This window comes from Pseudonaja textilis, chromosome 7 (assembly GCF_049901715.1).
Source record: "Pseudonaja textilis isolate UNSWEBS1 chromosome 7, rPseTex1.2, whole genome shotgun sequence".
NCBI lineage: Eukaryota > Metazoa > Chordata > Lepidosauria > Squamata > Elapidae > Pseudonaja > Pseudonaja textilis.
In genome coordinates, this window is record NC_141996.1 from 27,645,891 (window position 1) to 27,667,110 (window position 21,220).

Below are 21,220 nucleotides of genomic sequence, written 5' to 3' on the forward strand. Positions count from 1 at the left end.
GGCAACCAAATAATTAATTCTTCTAACTTGTTGTCATTTCTTTCTTGTGAACTCAATATCACTTGATTATCTTCAGTTGCCTCATTTATCTAATACTTAGTTATCCCTACTCTACAAAATTGCAAATAATACACTGTCTTTTTCCAACTTAGCAACACCCTTCCCATTTTGATCCTATCAATCCAGTGTTCAATATTAAATAGTATAATCAAGTAAAGTATCATATAAAACTTAAGAAATTGTTCCTGAATGATTGCTTGAAGTTTTGAGAAACTTATGGAAATAACCTGAACAAGAAATCATTAAAAAATTAACCTCTAAAATCTCTGCATTTATCTCAATAGTGTCTATAATGTGTATTATTCCCTGCACAATAATTTAATTTTCCTAGAAATTTTGTTCTATTCTGTGTTGTTGGACCCAGGCAATAGTCATCGAGAAGACTAAAACCATCTAATTGCCAAATCAAGCTACAGGGGGGGAACAATCAAATCACAAATACAAGGTTGTGGAAAGGTTGTCACAATTCGGCAGCATGTTTCATCTGTCACACTGTCACTGAACTAAATGATACATATTCCAAGAAAACAGGTTTGCAAGTTTACTGATTCTAAATTCCTAATGCATCTTTTTTGCCATCCTTTTATTCCAGTTTCTACTCCTAGTAAATTGCTTTAGGCAACTAGAACTGCAAAGTTTATTATTCATTCCAGCACTTTGCCCTTGTATAGTCAGCCAGAGGAGACACTGATTTCTCATGAGATGTAAAGACCAATTTGAAAGAAAGTGATTCAAAATCATATTTGGCCCATCTCCACTAAAATCATTTGGAATTAAGCCAAAAATCATCCAGTTTGGCTACTTATCGTACTTTAGACTTTCAATGGTTATCAAGATGGATGAGATGCTGCCAGTATAACAACCAGTTTGGTGATCACGCACTTTGTGCGCACACATGCCTGATGCAGTTGAGGAGTGGCCATCCATTCTTCTGTGCTAGTCAGTTGGGATGATAAAGGTCAGTTTAGCGCCAGGGGCCCACATGATCATTGGAGTGAATCCGTTCTCTCCCAGCTGATCTTCAGAGCTAGGGGGTTTGACTGAACCAGTCCAAACCGGCAGAATCCCACCAGAGGAGGTATTCAGCAGGTTCTGACCTGTTCTGGAGAACCAGTAGCGGAAATTTTGAGTAGTTTGGAGAACCAGCAAATACCACCTCTGACTAGAGATTTTACAGTATTCTTTCCCTGCCACACCCACCAAGCCACGCCTACAGAACCGGTAGTAAAAAAAATTGAATCCCACCACTGAATCCCACCCCTGGTTATCAACCTTTACAATGTGTGTTCTCCTAAATTTATTAGCTGGTATTATTTACACAGATCAAATATATGAGTCATAGAGACAGTGCATGTTCTATAAATCTATCTTGACATTATATTTCCTACTAAAACGGTAAGAGCCTACTCTACAGTTATCTCTGGACACTTGAAATATTAATTTAACTCCTTTGTATAAATAATATTTCTACCCCAGATTAACAGCTATTTCAAATTATGCTGTTCAGATATTATCAGTGATTAATATTGCACTACATACCTACCCTTGACCTTGATGTTATCACAAGGATTTTTGATTATATATCCTTGCCATGGAGTTTACCATTCAGATTCCACTTTGATATATGACTGCCTATTCTACATTAATCTCATAAGCAGCCAAATTATGGATTAATTCCACATTTGCTCCCTCCTCGTCTGTATTATAAAATAGCTTACCCACATGCTATTATAGCATACCTGTTTTCTCTTCATTTTGGCTACTCACTGCCGTGTCTGTTTGGGGTTGTGCTGTTGCCTTAGCAGTAGCATCTTCTGCAGCACTAGGGGAGACAGCAGTGGCAGGCACATCGGCTTGTTTGGGTTCCTCCTTGACTTGGGCTTCATCAGCCTTCAAGGATGGTGAATTATCAGTGGAAGCTTTAGTGGCACTTTCAGTGGCAGCAGGAGCAGACTTTTCTTCCAATGGAGTAGCCGGAGTAGTGGCCTTTGGAACAGGTTGCTCTGAGCCACTGTTGACAACGCCATCTGCCTGCTTTTCATCTGCTGGGGTGTTTTCTCCTTTGCTTTCACCTCCAGGTAGGGCATTCTCAATTGGAGCAATTTCTGTAATAGCAGTTTTGCCATCTGCCAGACCATTGGCAAGGACCTCCTCCTTCTTCTCTCCACCTTCAATATCAGTAGTTGGGGCATCTCCCTTCCTCTCTCCCTTGAGCTTTTTCCTTGTTATGTGTCCACGGAAGCTAGCCTGAATTTTGATGGCTGCCTTATGAGCTTTATCTTCTGGTTTAATGCCATCTTGTTCAATCTTTTGGTCAATGTCATCATTTTTTTCAACCTTTGAAATGAAGGGGAAATGAAAGAAAGGGAAAACACTTAATTAACAATTAATTCAAAATGTCTCCACCAAGCAATAAAGAGATAGTTCTGATATTTACATAACACATTGCAAAGGACACAATAACACAGTAGCATAAAATAGTTGAGTTAGAATTCTTTTTTCTTGAAAAATACGAAGTTCATAAATGTACAAATGTTAAATTTCTAATGCCCAAATAATTAAAGTATAAATGCCTCATCCACCCCATGTTTTATAAGCAAACAATATTGATACATATTACCATTTAATCTGGGTTGCTATTATGCTGTAGAATACAAATTACTAATAGTCTCAAAACAAGCAATTCATACTTTAAGTAGTATTTGTATTTCAGCATTTTATAAAAGTATTGTACAGGTAACCCAATTTGTGCAGATATGATATACAACATTTATAGTAACTTTTTCCCCTTATTAATCTGCTACAGGTTTGTGGTTCTTTTTTTTATTCCATGCCTATATATATGTTTTCTGAGGTTCTCACGGGTATTTGTATGTGGATCTTTGGTTGTTCGGGTTTTCTCCCGCGTAAGATTGGAAGTATCTAGGCAACGTTTCGATGAAGTCTCATTCATCATTTTCAGGCTTGTGTCACCAGCTCAAATCCCCCAGCAACTAAGACTAACCTGAGCACAACCAAGCCCCCACCTGAACAGAACACGCCTCCAGCCAATCAGAACACGGCCAACCCCCCAACCAATCAGAACACAGCCAAACCCCCTACCAATGAGAACACCCCCCCACCCAATCAGAACACAGGCAATCCCCCACTCAATCAAGTCACACCCCCACTAGCAGTTAAAAGGAAGAAGCAGCTGCAAGCTCACATCACTCTGAGAAGCACAGAGCTGAAGACACAAGCCTGAAGATGATGAATGAGACTTCATCAAAACGTTGCCTAGATACTTCGAATCTTACGCGGGAGAAAACCCGAACAACCAAAGATCCACATACAAATACCCGCGAGAACCTCAGAAAACATATATATATATATATATATATATATATATATATATATATATATATATATATATATATATATATATATATATATATATATTAGCTATGCATATTAGCAGTGTAGAACAACTCTGATCAACCTGAACAGCAATGGGAGTCTCTTTTGAATATTATCTCAAGGTACAAAGAAACATATTCATACATATCAAGCCTATTCAAACATACAAGAACCCAACATCACTTTGAATGCTTAAAAATGGTAAAGACTCTTTCAATTCAAACCTGACCTGTGATTTCATGTGCTATTTTGCTATACTTTTGTTCAAAACAAGGAGGAAGTGACTTGGTCACTGCCTTCTTTAGTAACGCTAGGAATCTTCAATCAAAAAACATTAAGCTACTACTTCATCTTTTTTCACTTTAAATATTTTCTTAAGGAAAAAATGTGGAATAGGTTTCAGGCATGGGAGGGGCGTATTGTATCCAATATAGTTTTGAATGTTATTTTAAAAGTAGATAAAGTGGGTTGTTTGAGCAATCCAATCTTTTTTATTAATTACAAAACCTTTAAAATAGATTTCTATAAGAGACAGGAATTCCATAATCCTCCAATTCCTTTAATAGTTAAAAATATACAAAACACACTAGTTGAATTACATTTTCTTACATATTTAGCTGGAACAAATATTTGCCAAAATAAACAAATAAACAGAACAGGAAGAGTATATCATTAGCGGAAAACTTAGTTTTATTCAAAATATAGAGCAACTGCCCACACAGATGTACTTACATGACTCAATGTATACATAGTTTGCAAGAAAAATGTTATTAGTTCCTGTGACCTTAGAGGGAAAACCTGGTAATGCTTTACCATTAATGAAAGCTTGCAAATTTTAGAGATGATTTTCTTCAAATAGTTATGTCCAAATGTTAGAACAGAGCAAACAGGAAATGTATAAACTTCAGACTGAAATATGTAATCTTAATAAAAATGATAAGAGCCCATCATTATTATTAATCTCCCAAGCAGAATCTTTTTTCCTAGCTTTTTTGCTGAGATAGTCCCATTGAGTGATGACTCCAATGGGAAATCTAAACGAAATTAACCAGCTTCACACAAATGCTACATGTTAACTTGGTCATATTTTTTGTGGTCTGTGAGCAAAAATCATGTAACCATGACAAGCCCTATTAGATCTGAATTAGATTCATCTTACAGAATGCTGTGAACAAAGGATCAGATCTAGTAGAAAAAAGTGAAGAAACTAAAACTCAGTCAGTTGGATTAGCCATGATTTTAACCAACAATTGTTTGAAGTGGATTTAAATACATTAGTTTGTGAAATTAGATCTAAGCCAACATGTTTTGGGATTTCCCCACCACTACATACTTGCAAGAAATAAAATTGGCACACGGTTTAAAAGTAAAGGATTTGATGGATGTCATAAGTCACAAAAATAGAATATATTATTAAAGTGCATTTGAAGACTACAGGATCAAGATTTCTTTGCATTTGTATTTATTTATAATTTATTAAACTGTTCCATTCTAAAGTCCTATAAGCAGTTCATGAAAATAACTTGCAGTTTTTTCATAATTAAAATAAGCAACTAAACCCCTGAAATTCATCATTTTTTTAGCACCCTTCAGCTAATATGGTCAAATACTAAATTTGTTGAAACTTATAATAGAGCAGAACAGAAACAATGTTTATGTTTATATATATATATATATATATATATATATATATATATATATATATATATATATATATATATATATATATATATAATATATATAATGCGAAAATACCACTCACGCATCATTATAAAATCTCCAGAACCGTAAAGCCTATAAACTTTAAATTTGGCATGTATGTTTCTCTTGCCTTCTAGGTGCTCACTAAGAAAGGGTTTTTCAAAATGACCATCAGAGCATTATTATTTTGTATATTATTATTAACATGCTCTGATGCTAAGGATTTCTACTCCCGCTCCCCACCTAAAAAGAAATCTGTTCCAAATGCAAAACACAACCAGAGTAGAGGAGTTTCAGTTTCAGTTTCACAGCACCAAGCAGCTTTAGTACAGAACAGCTGAGCTAAGCCGTGCCCAGGCTCCTTGCTGTCTCCTTCTTGTTCACACAGCAAATACTATTCCAAACAACCCTCAACTTTCTGTCACACTGACAGAATGCTAGCCAGATGAATACAGATGGGTGCTGGTAAGCAGAGGCAGAATTTTCCCTCTTATTTTCCTCCCCCAAAACTAAACCTGACCACATAGTTCTGTAGTGAAGCACAGGTATCAAGCTAGTATTTAATCCACCAAGATCCAATCTGTGTTGGCCACTGCAACATTATTCTGGGACATGTATATTCATCTTCATTTGTGATATTAAATTTATGTTATTGTTGTTTTCATTATAATTCTGTTGTAATATATTATTCTGGTATAGAGAAATTGTGTTTTGTTTAATAGAACATATAGATGCTACTATGATTTAATTTAGCTCCATCATCTTAAAAATATTGCATTAGTTTTCATTAGTCTTGCGACATCAGTGAGACATCAATAAGTAAAATGGTAAATAGCTTTATATTTGTTTCATTTGTTTATTATTTTATAGAATGAACATTTTACATTTATTTATTTTTGAAAAAAAAGTTTCTGAGCCTCATATAAAAACTATAATCTGACCAGGCATAGTAAAAGAGGTTTTAATGAAAGCAACTTTATAAACATGTGGTTTGGTTTCTGGCAGGAATATCTAGATGCAAGAAGTTCAATTAGGAAGTACAGAATCAAAGAATTAGTGATAAATATTTCTGACCTAGATTATGCTTTGATTAGTTTCTGATTTAGTCCATTATGACTTCATTTTCTGTCAGTTACAAGTGCTTTTTTTTTTTTTTTTTGCTGTACTTTACAGATTTCAACATCATGTTCTCACTGCAAGTTTCTATGACTTCACACCAGCAGGCCTAATAGTGCAATAAAATTGATTTTCCTTCTTGATGCAATGTTAGTTCAGTGGTCAGGATCATCAACTCACTGAAGCAACCAAGAATAAAGGGATACTATAACTCGGCTTTAAGTCTCCTTCACTATTAACTATGTACAATTCAGTAATTATTTATCCTTAGTGGATTTTTTCACAACACTCTTGGCTGAAAGTTGCACTTAAGGCCTTTCTTCTCCTATTATTAAAACTAAATGATTGGCACTCTTGAAGTCATGAAGGTAGTCTACCACTTGCCATCACCTTTTTGTTATCTTTCACAAAATTGTTATCCTTTCACTTTTAAATGAAGTCTGTAAGTGGATGATGATGATGATGATGATGATGATGATGATGATGATGATTCACACAATCAGCCAGATGTTCAGACTAGATTTGGTATCTATATCCACCTATCAAGTCTTTTCCAAGCAAGGACTTGGGTTAAGCAGATGATGATGTTTTATGTTGTTATGTTCAAATTAGCAAATACATTTACAGTATTTAAGATGATCTCGCTATTGCATATTTTCCTTTACAGAATAGCCTGATCATATTTATCACATCATTAATTATACCTTTTGCTAAGAAACCATGTAGATTTCTGGTTCATTTCCAGATATAATTCAAACTGCCTGCTGTGACTGAAAGTTCTAAGCTGCTTACAGGTAAAGGTTCCCCTTGCACATACGTGCTAGTAGTTTTCAACTCTAGGGGGCGGTGCTCATCTCCGTTACAAAGCTGAAAAGCTGGCACTAACTGAAGACGTCTCCATTAGGGGTGGGATTCAAATTTTTTCACTACTGGTTCTGTGGCCGTGGCTTGGTGGGCGTGGCAGGGAAAGGATACTGTAAAATCTCCAGGCAGAGGTGGTATTTGCCAGTTCTCCGAACTACTCAAAATTTCCCCTACCATTCTCTAGAACTGGTCAGAACCTGCTGAATACCATCTCTGGTTTCCATGGTCATGTGGCCGGCATAACTAAATGCCAAAGGCGCACAGAACACTATTACCTTCCTACCAAAGTGGTCCCTATTTTTCTACTTGCATTTTTACATGCTTTCGAACTGCTAGGTTGGCAGAAGCTGGGACAAGTAACAGGAGCTCACTCTGTTATGTGGTGGTAGGGATTTGAATCGGTGAGTTAGTACCGAATTATTTGGGTAAACATTTTAGACTAGCTGATCATTATCAGTCCTTCTTAGGTAGGTGATGATGACAAAAGACAGAACCTCTTTGGTGGTAGCACTATGTGTTTTTAATTTCCTTTCTGATCTTGACCACAATGTTCCTTTTTCTACAATAGTTTTAAGAGAGATTTTTTCTTTGTTCAGGCTTTCAAAATATCAGATGAGATTTTATTCTGCATTTTATCTTCTATTGTTATGTCAAACTTTTATTTTGATGTTATTGCTTCTTTATAGGATAATCCAAGACTAAAGGTGAAGAACAAAATGTGTTCCTTCCAATCATCTGTTGTTACCCTGAAATTTATTAACAGATTTTTAACATTGTTTATATGAAGTATGAACAAAATTGATAATCTATAACGATGACATGATTTATTGCTTAGATTTTGTGTTCTGTTTTTCTTCCAGAAGCCCAAGGCAAAGTATTGTCCAATTTATCCTCATTTTTTTCTTAGAAAAACAACAAATTAAGCTCAGAAATAGCAGTCACCTTCAAGCATTGATTTCATTTAAGCATTTCTTGAACAGGATTTAAATGTGATTTAAGCTTTATTCTGCCTCCTACAAGTTCTTTTGGGTGTCTTTTGTTGAAGTATACATAACAAAAGGATGCTAGAAAAAGACATTGAACTCCTACTTAAAGGAATCATGATTCAATACACTTTCTTCATGTCTACTATTAAAAATGCTATTACCGTATAGGAGTAATGGCAAAGGAAGACAAGTGTACAAGTGCACATTAGAGTTTAAATGCTATTCTAATATTTTTTTAATGTATCTAAGTATCAAAACCCTGCATGATTGGAATGTGATGGTAAGTATTTCGGCAACTCATACACTATTTAAGGACTGATATAACATTGCCCTCTCTATATAAATCTACCAGAGCTACTCGACTGTGTATTAGTTAAAATCTTTTATTCATTTTCAAATGTAACCCAAATGTACAATACATTATGGTAATCTAATTATTTCACTAGATCACTTTGGCCAGGGATTCTGTACTCAGGAAGAACAATGTTTGCCAATCCTACCAAAGCTGATTATAAGTTCTTTGAGCCACTTAAGTCATTTGTCTGCCCAAGAAGTTCTAATATACAAAATCTCCTTATTCACAAGATTTATGTTTACTTTCATAGCGCTCTACTGGATTTAAATCTAACAAAAGAATCAGATTTGTACAGTAGTTAAGGTATCAGACTAAAAACCAGGAGACTGAGTTCTGTTCCTGCTAGGCACAAAACCAATTGGAAGACTTGAGCTAGTCACTGTCTCTCAACCCTAAGGGGCAGACAATGTCAATCCACTACCGAAATCTTGCCAAGAAAATTGCAGTTTCTTGTCTCAGAAGTCACCAGGAATCAACACTGACTTGAATGCACAAAAACCAAGACACTAAATGCAATTACTTGATTTAATTATTTATATCTATATACAGTTGTTTAACTATAGCATACTATCCTTTTGATCCTATCCTTTATTTCTTCCACAGTCCTCTCTAATTTTTCTACATAATCTCAAGTAGGTAAAGGTAAACTTGTATAAGAGAGGCAACTTGGCTATACTACTCCATGGATTCCATGGCTGAGAATAGACAAAGAATTCAATCTTCATATTGCAGAACCTGTACTTCAAATGCTGAGACAATTTTACCTTACCCAGAACCTCCCCATAGACGATACACAATACCAAAAACATCAAAACTTATAGTTCAACTGCCATGAAGTAAAACTAAATCAATTTGTTTTTTAGAAACTGGTCATATTCCTTTCTAATCCCTCCCTGAGAAATTTGAGTGTCTGAGATGAGCCACCGCTCCCTTCATCACGATTCCTTTCTAGTTTCAAACTAGTAAAATAAAATTATTGCTAATTCCTTGCCTTCAAAATGTAATGGAAGCAACTGACCTGGTGATTTAAGATTACAGACAACGATGTTTCAATGCAAAAAATGCTTCATTTATTCATGACTGAATTTTTCACTCAAAAGGGATTCACTAGAAATGCCCTCTTTGCTACTTAGTTCTTCATAATTTCCGCTATTAAACTCAGGATGTACAAGCAAGTAAGGAATTCAACCCAGTTGAATTCAACCCAGTTGTGAACAAAGAGGATCAATTCTCTAGCCTGAAATGAGAAACAAAATATGTAATATAAGTGTAGGATGAGAAAAGTGACTCTCCAGATAGTTCTGAAAAACATTTCTCAGCATCCCTTATTAGATGTGACTGTTGTATGTTGACAGTTGCAACACTTGATGGGTTTTTCATCTCTTGTATTAATAATCTGTGTTTTCCATACAAATATCACAAACAATACAGAAATACCATACGTTTCCTTAAAAACATAATTTATTTGGGTCTTTAAAAATAATATCTTGTTTCATGACCATTTGATATTGTGGTATATTTAAGGAACTTAAGTGCAACACACACACACCCCAAAAAATCCAGCAAGTTCTGTATAGTGTTCATTCAATCAATTAGAATAGAGTTGGAAGGAACCTGGAGGTCTTCTAGTCCAACCTCTTGCTCAAGCAGGAGACTCTGTACCATTTCAAATAAATGGCTGTCCAGTCTTTTCTTAAAAGTCTCCAGTGATAAAACTGTTCTCACCGGAAGTTTCTCCTTAATTCCAGGTTGCTTGATTAATTTCCATTCATTGTTTCTTGTCTTGCCTTCTGGTGCTTTGGAAAATAAGTGAACACCCCTGCTCCTTGAGGCAGCCTCTCAAATACTGCAATACTGCTATCATGCCACCCTTAGTCCATCTTTCTCTAGACTGGCCATACCCAATTCCTGAAAGCGTTCTTCCTATGTTTTAGTCTCCAGGCCCTTAGATCATCTTAGTTGCTCTTCTCTGCACTTTTTCTAAAGCATCAACATCTTTTTTGTAATGTGGTGACCAAAACTAGATCCAGGTGTGGTCTTATTATGGCTTTATAAAGTGGTACTAATACTTCACATGCTTTTGATTCTATATCTCTGTGTGTGCAACCAAGGATTGCATTAGCTTTTTGGCTGCTGCCACACGCTGCTGGCTCATGCAAAGTGATTGTCCACTAAGATTCCAAGGTCCCTCTTATAGTTTTTGAGCCAGGTTTCACCTAATCTGTACTTTAGTTTTTACTGTCTAGGTGTAAAACTTTGCTTTTTTCCACATTAAATTTCATATTGTTTGGCTAGAGCCCATTGTTCAAACCTGTCCAGATCTTTTTGAATCCTGAGCTTGTCTTCTGAGGTGTTGGCTATTTCTGCCAGCTTAGTGTCATCTGCAAATTTCATGGTTCCCCTTCTATTCCCTCATCTATGAAGATACTGAAGAGTACTGGGCCTAAGATAGAACCTTGTGGTACCTACTGCTTACTTTTTTCCATGTAGATGAAGTACCATTAAGGACTACATGTTAAGTATGATTTTTCAGCCAGATACAAATCCATCTGGTGAAGAAGCTATCTATCCCACATTTTTCTAGTTTACCAAGAACTAGGTTGTGGTCTACTTTGTCGAATGTTTAGCTCAAGTCTAAGTATTCTATGTCCACAGCATTTTGCTAGTCTACTAATTTAGTCACTTTGTCAAATAATGAAATAAATCAGTTTGGCATGATCTATTTTTAACAAACCTGCTGGCTACTAGTTATAACTTTATTTATTTCTAGATGTTCACAGATCAAATTAATTATTTTTTTCTAGTATCTTCCCAGGTATTGAAATTAGGCTGATTGATCTGTAGTTCCCTGGGTCTTTTTCCCTCCTTTTTTGAATATGGGAAACACATTAGCTCCTTTCTAATTCTCTGGTAGTTCCCTGGTGCTCCAGGATTTCTTAAAGATGTGGTACAATGGTTCTGAGATAACATCTGCCAGATCCTTCAGAATTCTGGGGTGTAATTCATCAGGTCCTGGTGTATGATATTTATCAAGGTTAGACAGGTGTTCTCTTACCATTTTCTTGCTTATTTTAATTTTTATTTCTAGTCTGTCTTTTACAGTTATGATTTTGGTAGATTGGGCTATAGTTTATTTTTGCATGAAGACAATAGAGTCTGAAGAATTGATCTGAAAGGGTCCTTGGAGTTCTTCTAGTCCAACCCCAGCTCAAGCAGGAGATCCTATACCATTTCAGCTTTTTAGTGGGCCAACTGTTTCCTTGACTTTTTTCATATTATTTATATGTTGAAAGAAACTTTTTAAAATTATCTTTCACTTTTGTTGCAAGTCTTTGTTCATTTTGAGTCTTTGCTTTATTGGCAGCCCTAAGCAAGAAGATTGCTGTTGATAATTTCTTTCAGACAAAATCTCATCACATATGTGCTCTAAAGTACTTTATACTTCCCTATTGGGAAGAAAAATCAGTTTTTGTTAACTTCTCTATTTATTACTTCTGCCAATATCACTTATTCTACTTGCCCATTGTTAATTCTATTTTTCGATTAGTATTGCTAAAAATTTTCTTTTCTTTCCTTTTCTAAGTTTTTGCTAAGTTTTTCTTGTTCCTGCTCATGAAGTATATTCATGATCAATTACAATTTCCCAGTTCAGGAAAGACCTCAGGGACTCTATTGACATATTTACTAATATTTCAATAGTATCATAATTTACATAATTTACTATGTGATTGTCTGGATCTATGTATGGAAATGTGAACAATTATTACAATTCTATTTCCAATGTTTTCATTCATCAAAGCGCATGTAAATTACTGAATTATAGCAGCACTCCTTCTGTCAACTGCTATTCAGGTTCAGTTAGGAAGGCAGCAATATTACGACAAAACAGTTATCACTGAAGGAAAAGAAAGCTTATCAGGACCATCATCTCCTAAAATAGGAATAAAAGTCATACATTATAACTGTATATATCAGCATCAATGCCCCAATTGAAAATTGTTTTTCATAACCCTATTGAAAGAGAATAGCTTGTTTTCACTATTGGAAAAAATAAGAAGTATTCGAAAATAGTAAATACAAACAAATAACTTGCATGTTATTTGTTCTTTTTAAATCTACCTTTTCTCTTTATTTCTTAACTGAAGCTTGATGTAGCTTTTGGGAGGATGGAAAACAACATGGCCCTATTTGTCCGGATATTGAAAAACAGTCAAACTTCATAAAACGTTGTTTCATATGTAATCATTGGGAAAATAAGATGAAAACAAATATTATATTGATTTCTACACTTAAACTTAGCAGAATTTGTTATTACTGATATACTGAAAAAGAAACATCTTCCAGTATATTAGCTATATCACTATTCATATCTACTGACCTATCTAGTATATGTAATCAAAGAAACTGCCCTGGAATGAGAGAGCAGGCAACTGCTGAAACTATATGTTTGCAGATAACTGCAAATGAAAAACTGAGAAATCCAAGAGAAAAATATTCTGCCAATTGTATAAGAACATGGACACATGAAGCAGGGGAAAAAAAATCATACCTTTTGAGGTGTTGAAGTAATTTAGTACTGAGAACACTTTCACTTAACCTAGCTAAACAGTGTGAGGCATGAGGGAAGAAAATGACAGCAGTTTCCATCTCAACCATGTCACAGTAGGTTAATAGAATTGTACATGCCAAGATGATGTTTTCTACTTGAAAAATGGAAAAGAACCACAAATTTTACTGATTCTAAAGTACAATAACTAAGTGAAAAAAATCTGAATCCTAATGTGGAGTGGGCCTTCCATGTTCTTGATATTTAAAATAACACACACACACACACACACACTTTTAAGACAGGGTAAGCAAACCCTTCTCTTCCAAATGCTTTGGACCTCATTCCAACCAGCCTAGACAATTGTAAGGAATTGTCAAAAGGTACCATATGCATGCTATTGCTTTAAAGAGATTGACAAATGTCTCATCTGACCTTTCAGCTAATATTAACATATAATATAAACTCTCATTTTCTGTTCAACTGCAGTAAGATTGATATGCTACATGATTCATACAAGATATGTTATTTGAATTTATTTCTGTGGATTCCTCCACCTATACTATGATTCAGAGATTCAATATGTCTGTAGAAAACTACTTCTCACATTTATAAACCACATAGACACATTTTTCAAAACAATCAAGAGATACATTGTCCCACACTGTTACAGACAAGAGACACATCTCTTTCTGTTATACTGAACACGGTTGCCTAAGCATAAGTCTTGTTGCCTAAGCATCAGTTTCTCATTGAAAATAGAGTATATTGATTGGAATTCTTGTGTTTTTATTTTATCTTTATTCTTAATAAATCTTAATAATCAAGAGCTCAGACAAACATGTTCTTTGTATTAACCATTCCTAGCCCAGGTTCCTGATGATGTGGCTTGTTAGACAAGGATAAATTCAGATACAATTTTGGCACCTGTGAGCCATTAATACACCAGATTTTCAATCTGATATTTTAAGGAGAAAGTAATTCCAGGATAATTTATTTGAATTTTATATTCCATTTTTCATTAAATACACAAAAATGGTAGTATAAAATGGTAAATGATCAAATGAATTTTAGAACACAAATAAAAATTTATGAAAATAAAACAGCTTCTGTAATAGCATAATAAATCAGTTCTAACATGGATATATGTAGAAGAGAACAAGTCTTTAATAAAACCCAAGACTGTCCAAAGTCCATTATAATTTGTAGAACTCCCCAAAGAGATTTTTTTTCATTTTTGCATAGACAACAGATAAGACTATTTTAAGAATGGGTGGATGAGAGGGTGCAAAGATCAGAATAGTTATTTGAATCAAACCTAAACTAAACTGTCACATTACATCATATGATTATTTTTCTTTGTGTAAAGAAAATATGTTGGTTATGCATATAATTTCAAAAAATAATTCACACTGAAGTGAGATTTCATTATTATTATTACTAAACTCAGAATTATACTATTGGTTGATTTAACGTACAAGTATATAAACAAATAGTTCTGTTTTCCATTTGTTCTATATGCAATGCACACATGTCCCCTGTGCATGTACTCCACCCCCATGCATGCGTGCACATCCCCCGCATGTGCCCGCTCCCTGGCATGTACGGCAGCTGGCTGGTGGGAGGCGTGCACACATGCGCACTAGAGCTAAACTGGGGTGACGGTTTGCATGCCCATAGAGAGGGCTCTGCGTGCTACCACTGGCACGTGTGCCATAGGTTTGCCATCACAGTTCTCTCCCCACCCCCCAATAATTTGTTATTGTTTCTCAAATTTCTAAACACCCATTTCACCTAAGCAAGTCTGGGCAGACATTGAGTATTCAGCTTCAAATATTGCTTTCAAATGCTGGTGACAACGTTGAGTTCAGATGACATGGAAGGGGTGAAAATAAAATAAAAGGAATAATATAGAAGTTTCTCTCTAGTTACTATTTCATGCAAAGCTGCCCACTGTTTCTTGTTGGATGAAGAATTGGATTTGATTCAGTTATCTCAACCTCAATCAAACCACAAGAAGGCAATAATTGAATGGACCTTATGTTGATTAAATTTGTAGTAACAATAGGATTGCCATTGTCTATTGAAGTATGTAAGAAAACCCAAAAGGCTGAAATAACTCTTGGGATTACATTGCAACTAATTGGTTCATCTGCCATGAAGGAAAGATATTGCTCCATCTGATTGTTTCAAATACTGAACAGGCTTTGGATGGTTTTTGGCTTCCATGTGTAAGCCTGAACAAACAAAATATGAGTTTTACAGCAAGACACAAAGATAACCAACTTAATAATGAAGGTGTCAAGCATCCTGATGTCCAGTTGAATGGTTATATACATATCTATGTTTCAAATCAAATAGCCCCAAACAAAAGGAAGCAAAAAAAAACAAAAAAACTTGCAGCTAGAAGGTATAAGAAAATCATGCTGAGACACTAGCCTCTGTCCATATGATTTAACATTGAATCTCAGTATACGTCCTGTTGCTGACAGTGCTGATGTTTTCACCAAGCCTAATAAATAGAAGATGTTGAGTTCAGCAAATCTTCCCCATCCCTTGTTTATTTGTATTGTTAATATTTCATGTCACTGGAAATAAGAACGATTAACTTTCAAGATGCTCTACAGGTTTCTTAAAATCAGATAAATATCTCAAGCAGTTAAAGAAAAGGAAGTTGGATTATTATTTTTCTTTGTTTAAAGAAAATGTGTTGGTTATACATATAATTTTAAAAAATCATTCGCACTGAAGTGAGATTTCATTATTGTTATTCTTAAACTCAGAAACTTGGCGGGGGGGGGGGGTGTTCAGAGACCTGGTTGCCTGCTTATTTCCTCAGAAGTAGCCAGTCAACAAGAAGTTTTCTAATGTGAAAGAGAATAAGAATGATGAAAGATCAATAATGATAGAGAAGAGAAAAGTAGTGTAAGACTTATAGCAGAAAGGGAAAGAAAATGGGCAAAAAGAAGAAGAAAAATGGTCAAACAGTGAAATATACTATGTGAAGAAGAAAAAAGACTGTAATGCTAAAAGAGAAGTTCACATAGGAAACTGTATACAAATTTGCCCAAACCAGCAAAACAAAATGGTTGCTGCTTTTATTAGCATGATTCATTAAGTGCTTTTACAGTGGCTCCCAGATACCAGCTATATTGGTCCTAGGAATTGCTAAAGGTTCCAGACACTTCTTCATTAAAATTTTCCTTGGCTAGCCAGGTTTTCCTTCCAAGCACAGCTGGTAGTAGCATGTCTCCATGGAATAAGCCTTGTCAGAGAGAATATTGATTTGTGAGTTGATGTATTAATGCATGGCTGCTTCAGGCAATGCTTCCTTCTCCAGTTCAGATAATACCAACCTATTACTAAACAGTCCAGAAGGGTGTATGGCTCAGTGGTTGATGGGAGGTGGAAGAGCTATAAAATTTGCTCAATAAAAGCTGCCTCTTTTGCCGTAGCATGTCCTTCCATTCTCCCTGTACCCACTACAGCTTCCAAGGAATAGAACTCCCTAATGTAGATTAGAATTATATTTTTTGTTAATGGTTTTTATTCTGGCCTACCTTGTCCATCTCTTCTTGGACCTTGGACCTGAAGCTTCGTTGGTTAACTATATGGTCTAAAAACATTTGAATCCCTACTAACCCAATTTATTTCACAATATTGGTGTGAGGATTAAACTTGAAACTATTTGCACACCAAAGTGCAGAAAATGGGTCAAGAAAGAAAGAAAGAAAATGGAGGGTGGGTAGACAAAGAATAACAGTAGACAAAGAATAGCAGTAGCACTTAAGACTTATATACTGCTTTATAGTGCTTTACAGCACTCTCTGGGTGGTTTACAATGTCAGCATATTGCCCCCAACAATCTGGCTCCTTCTTTTACTGACTTTGGAAGGATGGAACTCAACCCTTGACTCTCAATCCTTCACCCCCATCCTAGAATGAAGAAGAAATTTCCTGAAAGTTACAACAGTTAATCAGTGGAACAACTTGCCTTCAGAAGTTGTGGGTGCTCCAACACTGGAGGTTTTTAAGAAGAACTTGGGCAATCATTTGTCTGAAATGGTATAGATTCCTGCTTGAGCGTGGGGTGGATTAGAAGATTTTCAAGGTTGCTTCCAACTCTGTTACGCTGTTAGGATCAAACTCCAGGATATACGCACAGTTTTCCTATAGACTACACCATGAATCTCTTAGCCACCAGGAACAATCATGACATGATTGAAACATCATATATGGTTCACATATCATATTACAAAACACAGCAGTCCAAGGAGCTATGGCATCAATTTTAATTAAAATAGCTTAGAGTTACAACAAAATGAGTATTTTTTTAAAAAGTGGACATCCTGTAAATTCACTAAATCTTATGAGCTTAATTGTCTACATGAGAGTTTGCAGGAATTTAAATTTCTTATGAGATTTCAGCTACTGTTAAAATTATAAATTGGGGGGACAGTGGGCAAACTATAGTATATGACCACAAAAGACAGGCCAAAGACCAAAGGCCAAAGACACAATCTTGGAACGTGTGACTAATCTGAAGGGAGAATCAATTTTGTTTACATCTGCTTTTTCTTTTACCAAAGCTCCATGCCTATCTTGCCTCACCAAAACTATCTTAGAATACCATCTGGAATTAAGTAGTGGAGTTGAAATCTCAGCTAGAAAATAACAGACAGAAGAAGTTTTAGTTTGTCTGTCTGTCTGTCTGTGGAAAATATATATATAATACTAAACATCCATTGGCATGAGACTGCTCAGATTCCTCGAAACTGGCATTTACAAAGGTTGTATAAAGCAATCAGAAGGGTAATTTGGCAACTGTAGTGGTATGAGAGAAATTCCTGTCCTTGACCTGCTAATCTGGCTAGGCCCTCTAGAAATCTCTACTTCTTCAAAGGTTTTCTTCAGTTACCACTTCGGTTCACTGGCAACCCCAACATACAGTAAATGATCTCTGTGCACAAATGAGGTTCATTTTTGCTTAACTATTGTCAGATCTAATTTGACACTTAGTGTGAAGCAATGCACATTGGAGGAAGAAAAGATAAGGCTAATAACATAGAAACACTAACAGCACTTGAAGTGATATCAATTAAACTGGAAACAAATTGTGATTATGTTTTGGTGAAACAAACTCAACTTATGGCTTGGCAATAGTAGTGAAATAAGATTTATTAGACATGATGAAAAAAGGTCTGTGTGTGTGCACGCAAACACACACACACTCCCATTAAAGGCATATATAGTGAATATGTTACATGATACACATTAAAAGAAAAAAAATATTTTGATTCTATCAGAGATTGGGAGGAGCCAATTTACTTTTAACATTAAATGTCTAAGGTTGTTCATACTAACCTATTCACATATTACAGAGAACTCCATTAAAGTGACCACACTGAAGTGCTTACACCTAGCAAGTACATAGTTCAGTACATAAACAAACCTGAATCCATCTACAGTGAAGGGGGAAAACTTTTTAAAAATCAAATTAAGTTATATAACTTATTCTTCAAGACTGTACTCAAGACTGAACTCTCTATTTAGGGGACCTAAAGTATAAAGTATGTTTTCAGTGTCTCATCAGAAACAGGGTTGCTGAGAAATTATAGATTCTTCCACACTTATACCTCTAGTGGAAACATTCTAATTCTAGCCGTGCTTAGTCATATGTGTCTGGACATGAAAAAGCATGAAACAGGCAAAAATGTACTTCACTACTCCATTTCCAGTAATTGGTTAACTTCCTCTCAATTAAGGATTTTACAGAGCAGAGGCAGCAAAATCTAGAACTGCATACAGTTCCTTACTCCCCATCCTAAAGTTTTGGTTCCATTCCTAGAGCTCTTAAAATTTCCATTGAAGTTTGATTTTCTTAATGTGACAGAATGGAAAAATTATGGGAAATCATTTTATTTACCGCATTTAATGTAATGTTAATATGAAATAAACATTTTTATTCAGGTCTTTGTCCTATCTAATGACCTTTTGGAAAGCAATCCTAAAAGACCAGAATGTTCTGCTCTAGGGCTGATAGGTATTCATTTATATATCATTCATGAATTTATCTACTCCTCTCTTAAAGCCATCCTTACATTCTTCTTCGGTCTTTAAACAAAAGACATAAGGCCTCTGTAAGACACAGGTGTCTAACTCATGGCATCACGTTGCCATAATGTGACATTTCACGACTTTTTCCCCTTCATGGAGTTGGGGTAGATGTGGCCTGAGTGTGACGCATCCAGCCTGTGGGCTGCCAGTTTGACACCCCTGCTATAGGACACAGAACAAAGAAAGCCTAATATTGTGTTAATTGATACAGCCAATTAAGCTTGTGAGAATTGGTTTCAGCTCCAAGCAGTCTGGGTTTGTTTGGAGTAAATTATTTCCTCCAGGTAATCTGTTTTCCCCTGTGTCATATTAACTGCTTTCTTTGGAAGGCCCTTGATTAAAAAAAAAAAAAAGTCACCCTCTAGTTGTGCTACTGTATCTTGAAGGCTGTTTCCATTTCACTCCTATACCAGGCAAGAATTAGAAGAGAAATCAAGGTACTGTTTTAATAATAATTTATTAAATATGCCACCCAACTTTCTAGTACAGGAATTCAAATTATAGAATCCCAAACTGATACTATAGGGATGCGGTGGCTCAGTGGCTAAGACACTGAGCTTGTCAATCAGAAAGGTCGGGAGTTCGAATCCCTAGAACCGCGTAATGGAGTGAGCTCCCGTTACTTGTCCCAGCAGTTTGCCAAACTAGCAGCTTGAAAGCATGTAAAAATGCAAGTAGAAAAATAGGGACCAGTTTGGTGGGAAGGTAACAGCGTTCCATGCGCCTTCAGCATTTAGTCATGCTGGCCACATGACCGTGGACACATCTTTAGACAACGCTGGCTTTTCGGTTTTGTACGGAGATGAGCACCATCCCCTAGAGCCAGAAACGACTAGCATGTATGTGCGAGGGGAACCTTTATCTTTAAATTGATATTATTTAGCCTCTACTTGAAGTAGAAACCTTCTGGACAATTGACTCCTCTGATTAACTGCTTTTGTTGTTAGAAAGTGTTCCTAACATTCAACTGCAGTGTACTTCTGTGTAAAATGAATGCTATTATTTTAGATTTAATTGTCCTGCTCTCTGGAAAAAGCAGAACACATCTTTGTAGAGTGTCTGCAGAGTGCTTTCTCCCCCAGTGTTTTCTTAAAGATAAACATATCCAAGTTCCATCAGATTCTCTTTATAAGGTTTAATTTCTGGCATTCTGACAAGCTTCATTGCTTTCCTGTTAATCCTTGCTAGAGTGGGGTGGAAAGAAAAGTTCCTGGGATTGTGTTCAACCAAAGCATCTATTGCAATGGGCGTTACATGGAGCTGCTCTTGAAGATCAGCCATAAGCTGCAAGCAGTTATAGGTGCATTTCAGTATCTATGTTCATGTAACACTCCACCTCACCTGCTGCACTGTTTATCAGTAAGCTTCCAGATGCAATTCAAGGTGCCAGTTCTCATTTATAAAACTCTTAATGGCATACAGTCTCATTATCTGGGGCCTCTCCTAGCCCATCATTTCTGCTTGTCCCATAAGATTTGAAAGATCAGGCATGCTTTGTATCTTTTCTCTTAAGGAAAATCATTTGATGGAACGTAGAAGTATGTTTTCTGTGTTCTGTTCTGGCTCTACGAACTTTTTAATGATCTTTAAACACTCATATTTCTTCTCCAAGCTCATGGAGATATTGGCATTTTAACCATTACAGTATAATCTATCTTGGTTATTGTATGTTTTCTGTTATATTTAGCGCTATGTGATGTTATTTGGTCTTGTTTTTAAGTATTGCATTACATTTAATAGTATGCTGCCCAAATTTCTAAGCCTTTGTAAATTTATTAAACAGAAATTGCTAATTTCTATGATTTGAAATATTTTTCAGTTGATGTAGCCTTAAACTATGTTTACCTTTTTTTGCAGCCACATTGCACTGCTGACTAAGCTAATATGCTAAACTCTTTTTCACAAGTTTATTACCATGGTAGATATCCCTATGACCTATACTTAATACTTAGGAGACTTTGTGACACAGCAAGCTAATGCTGCCCACAGCCTGGAATTTGATCCTGACAGGGCTCAAGGTTGACTCAGCCTTCCATTCTTCTGAGGTCAGTAAAATGAAGACCCATATTGTTGGGGGTA

General features: G+C 35.7%; 1 protein-coding gene across 1 annotated transcript in view; it reads right to left on the minus strand.

Moving 5' to 3' along the window:
• Positions 1 to 21,220, minus strand: part of GAP43 (growth associated protein 43) — a 69,823-nt gene that overhangs the window by 31,389 nt on the left and 17,214 nt on the right. Inside the window, exon 2 of the mRNA XM_026708872.2 lies at positions 1,800 to 2,397. Within this exon, the coding sequence (XP_026564657.1) occupies positions 1,800 to 2,397 (598 nt within the window). The remainder of the gene's footprint in view (positions 1 to 1,799; positions 2,398 to 21,220) is intronic.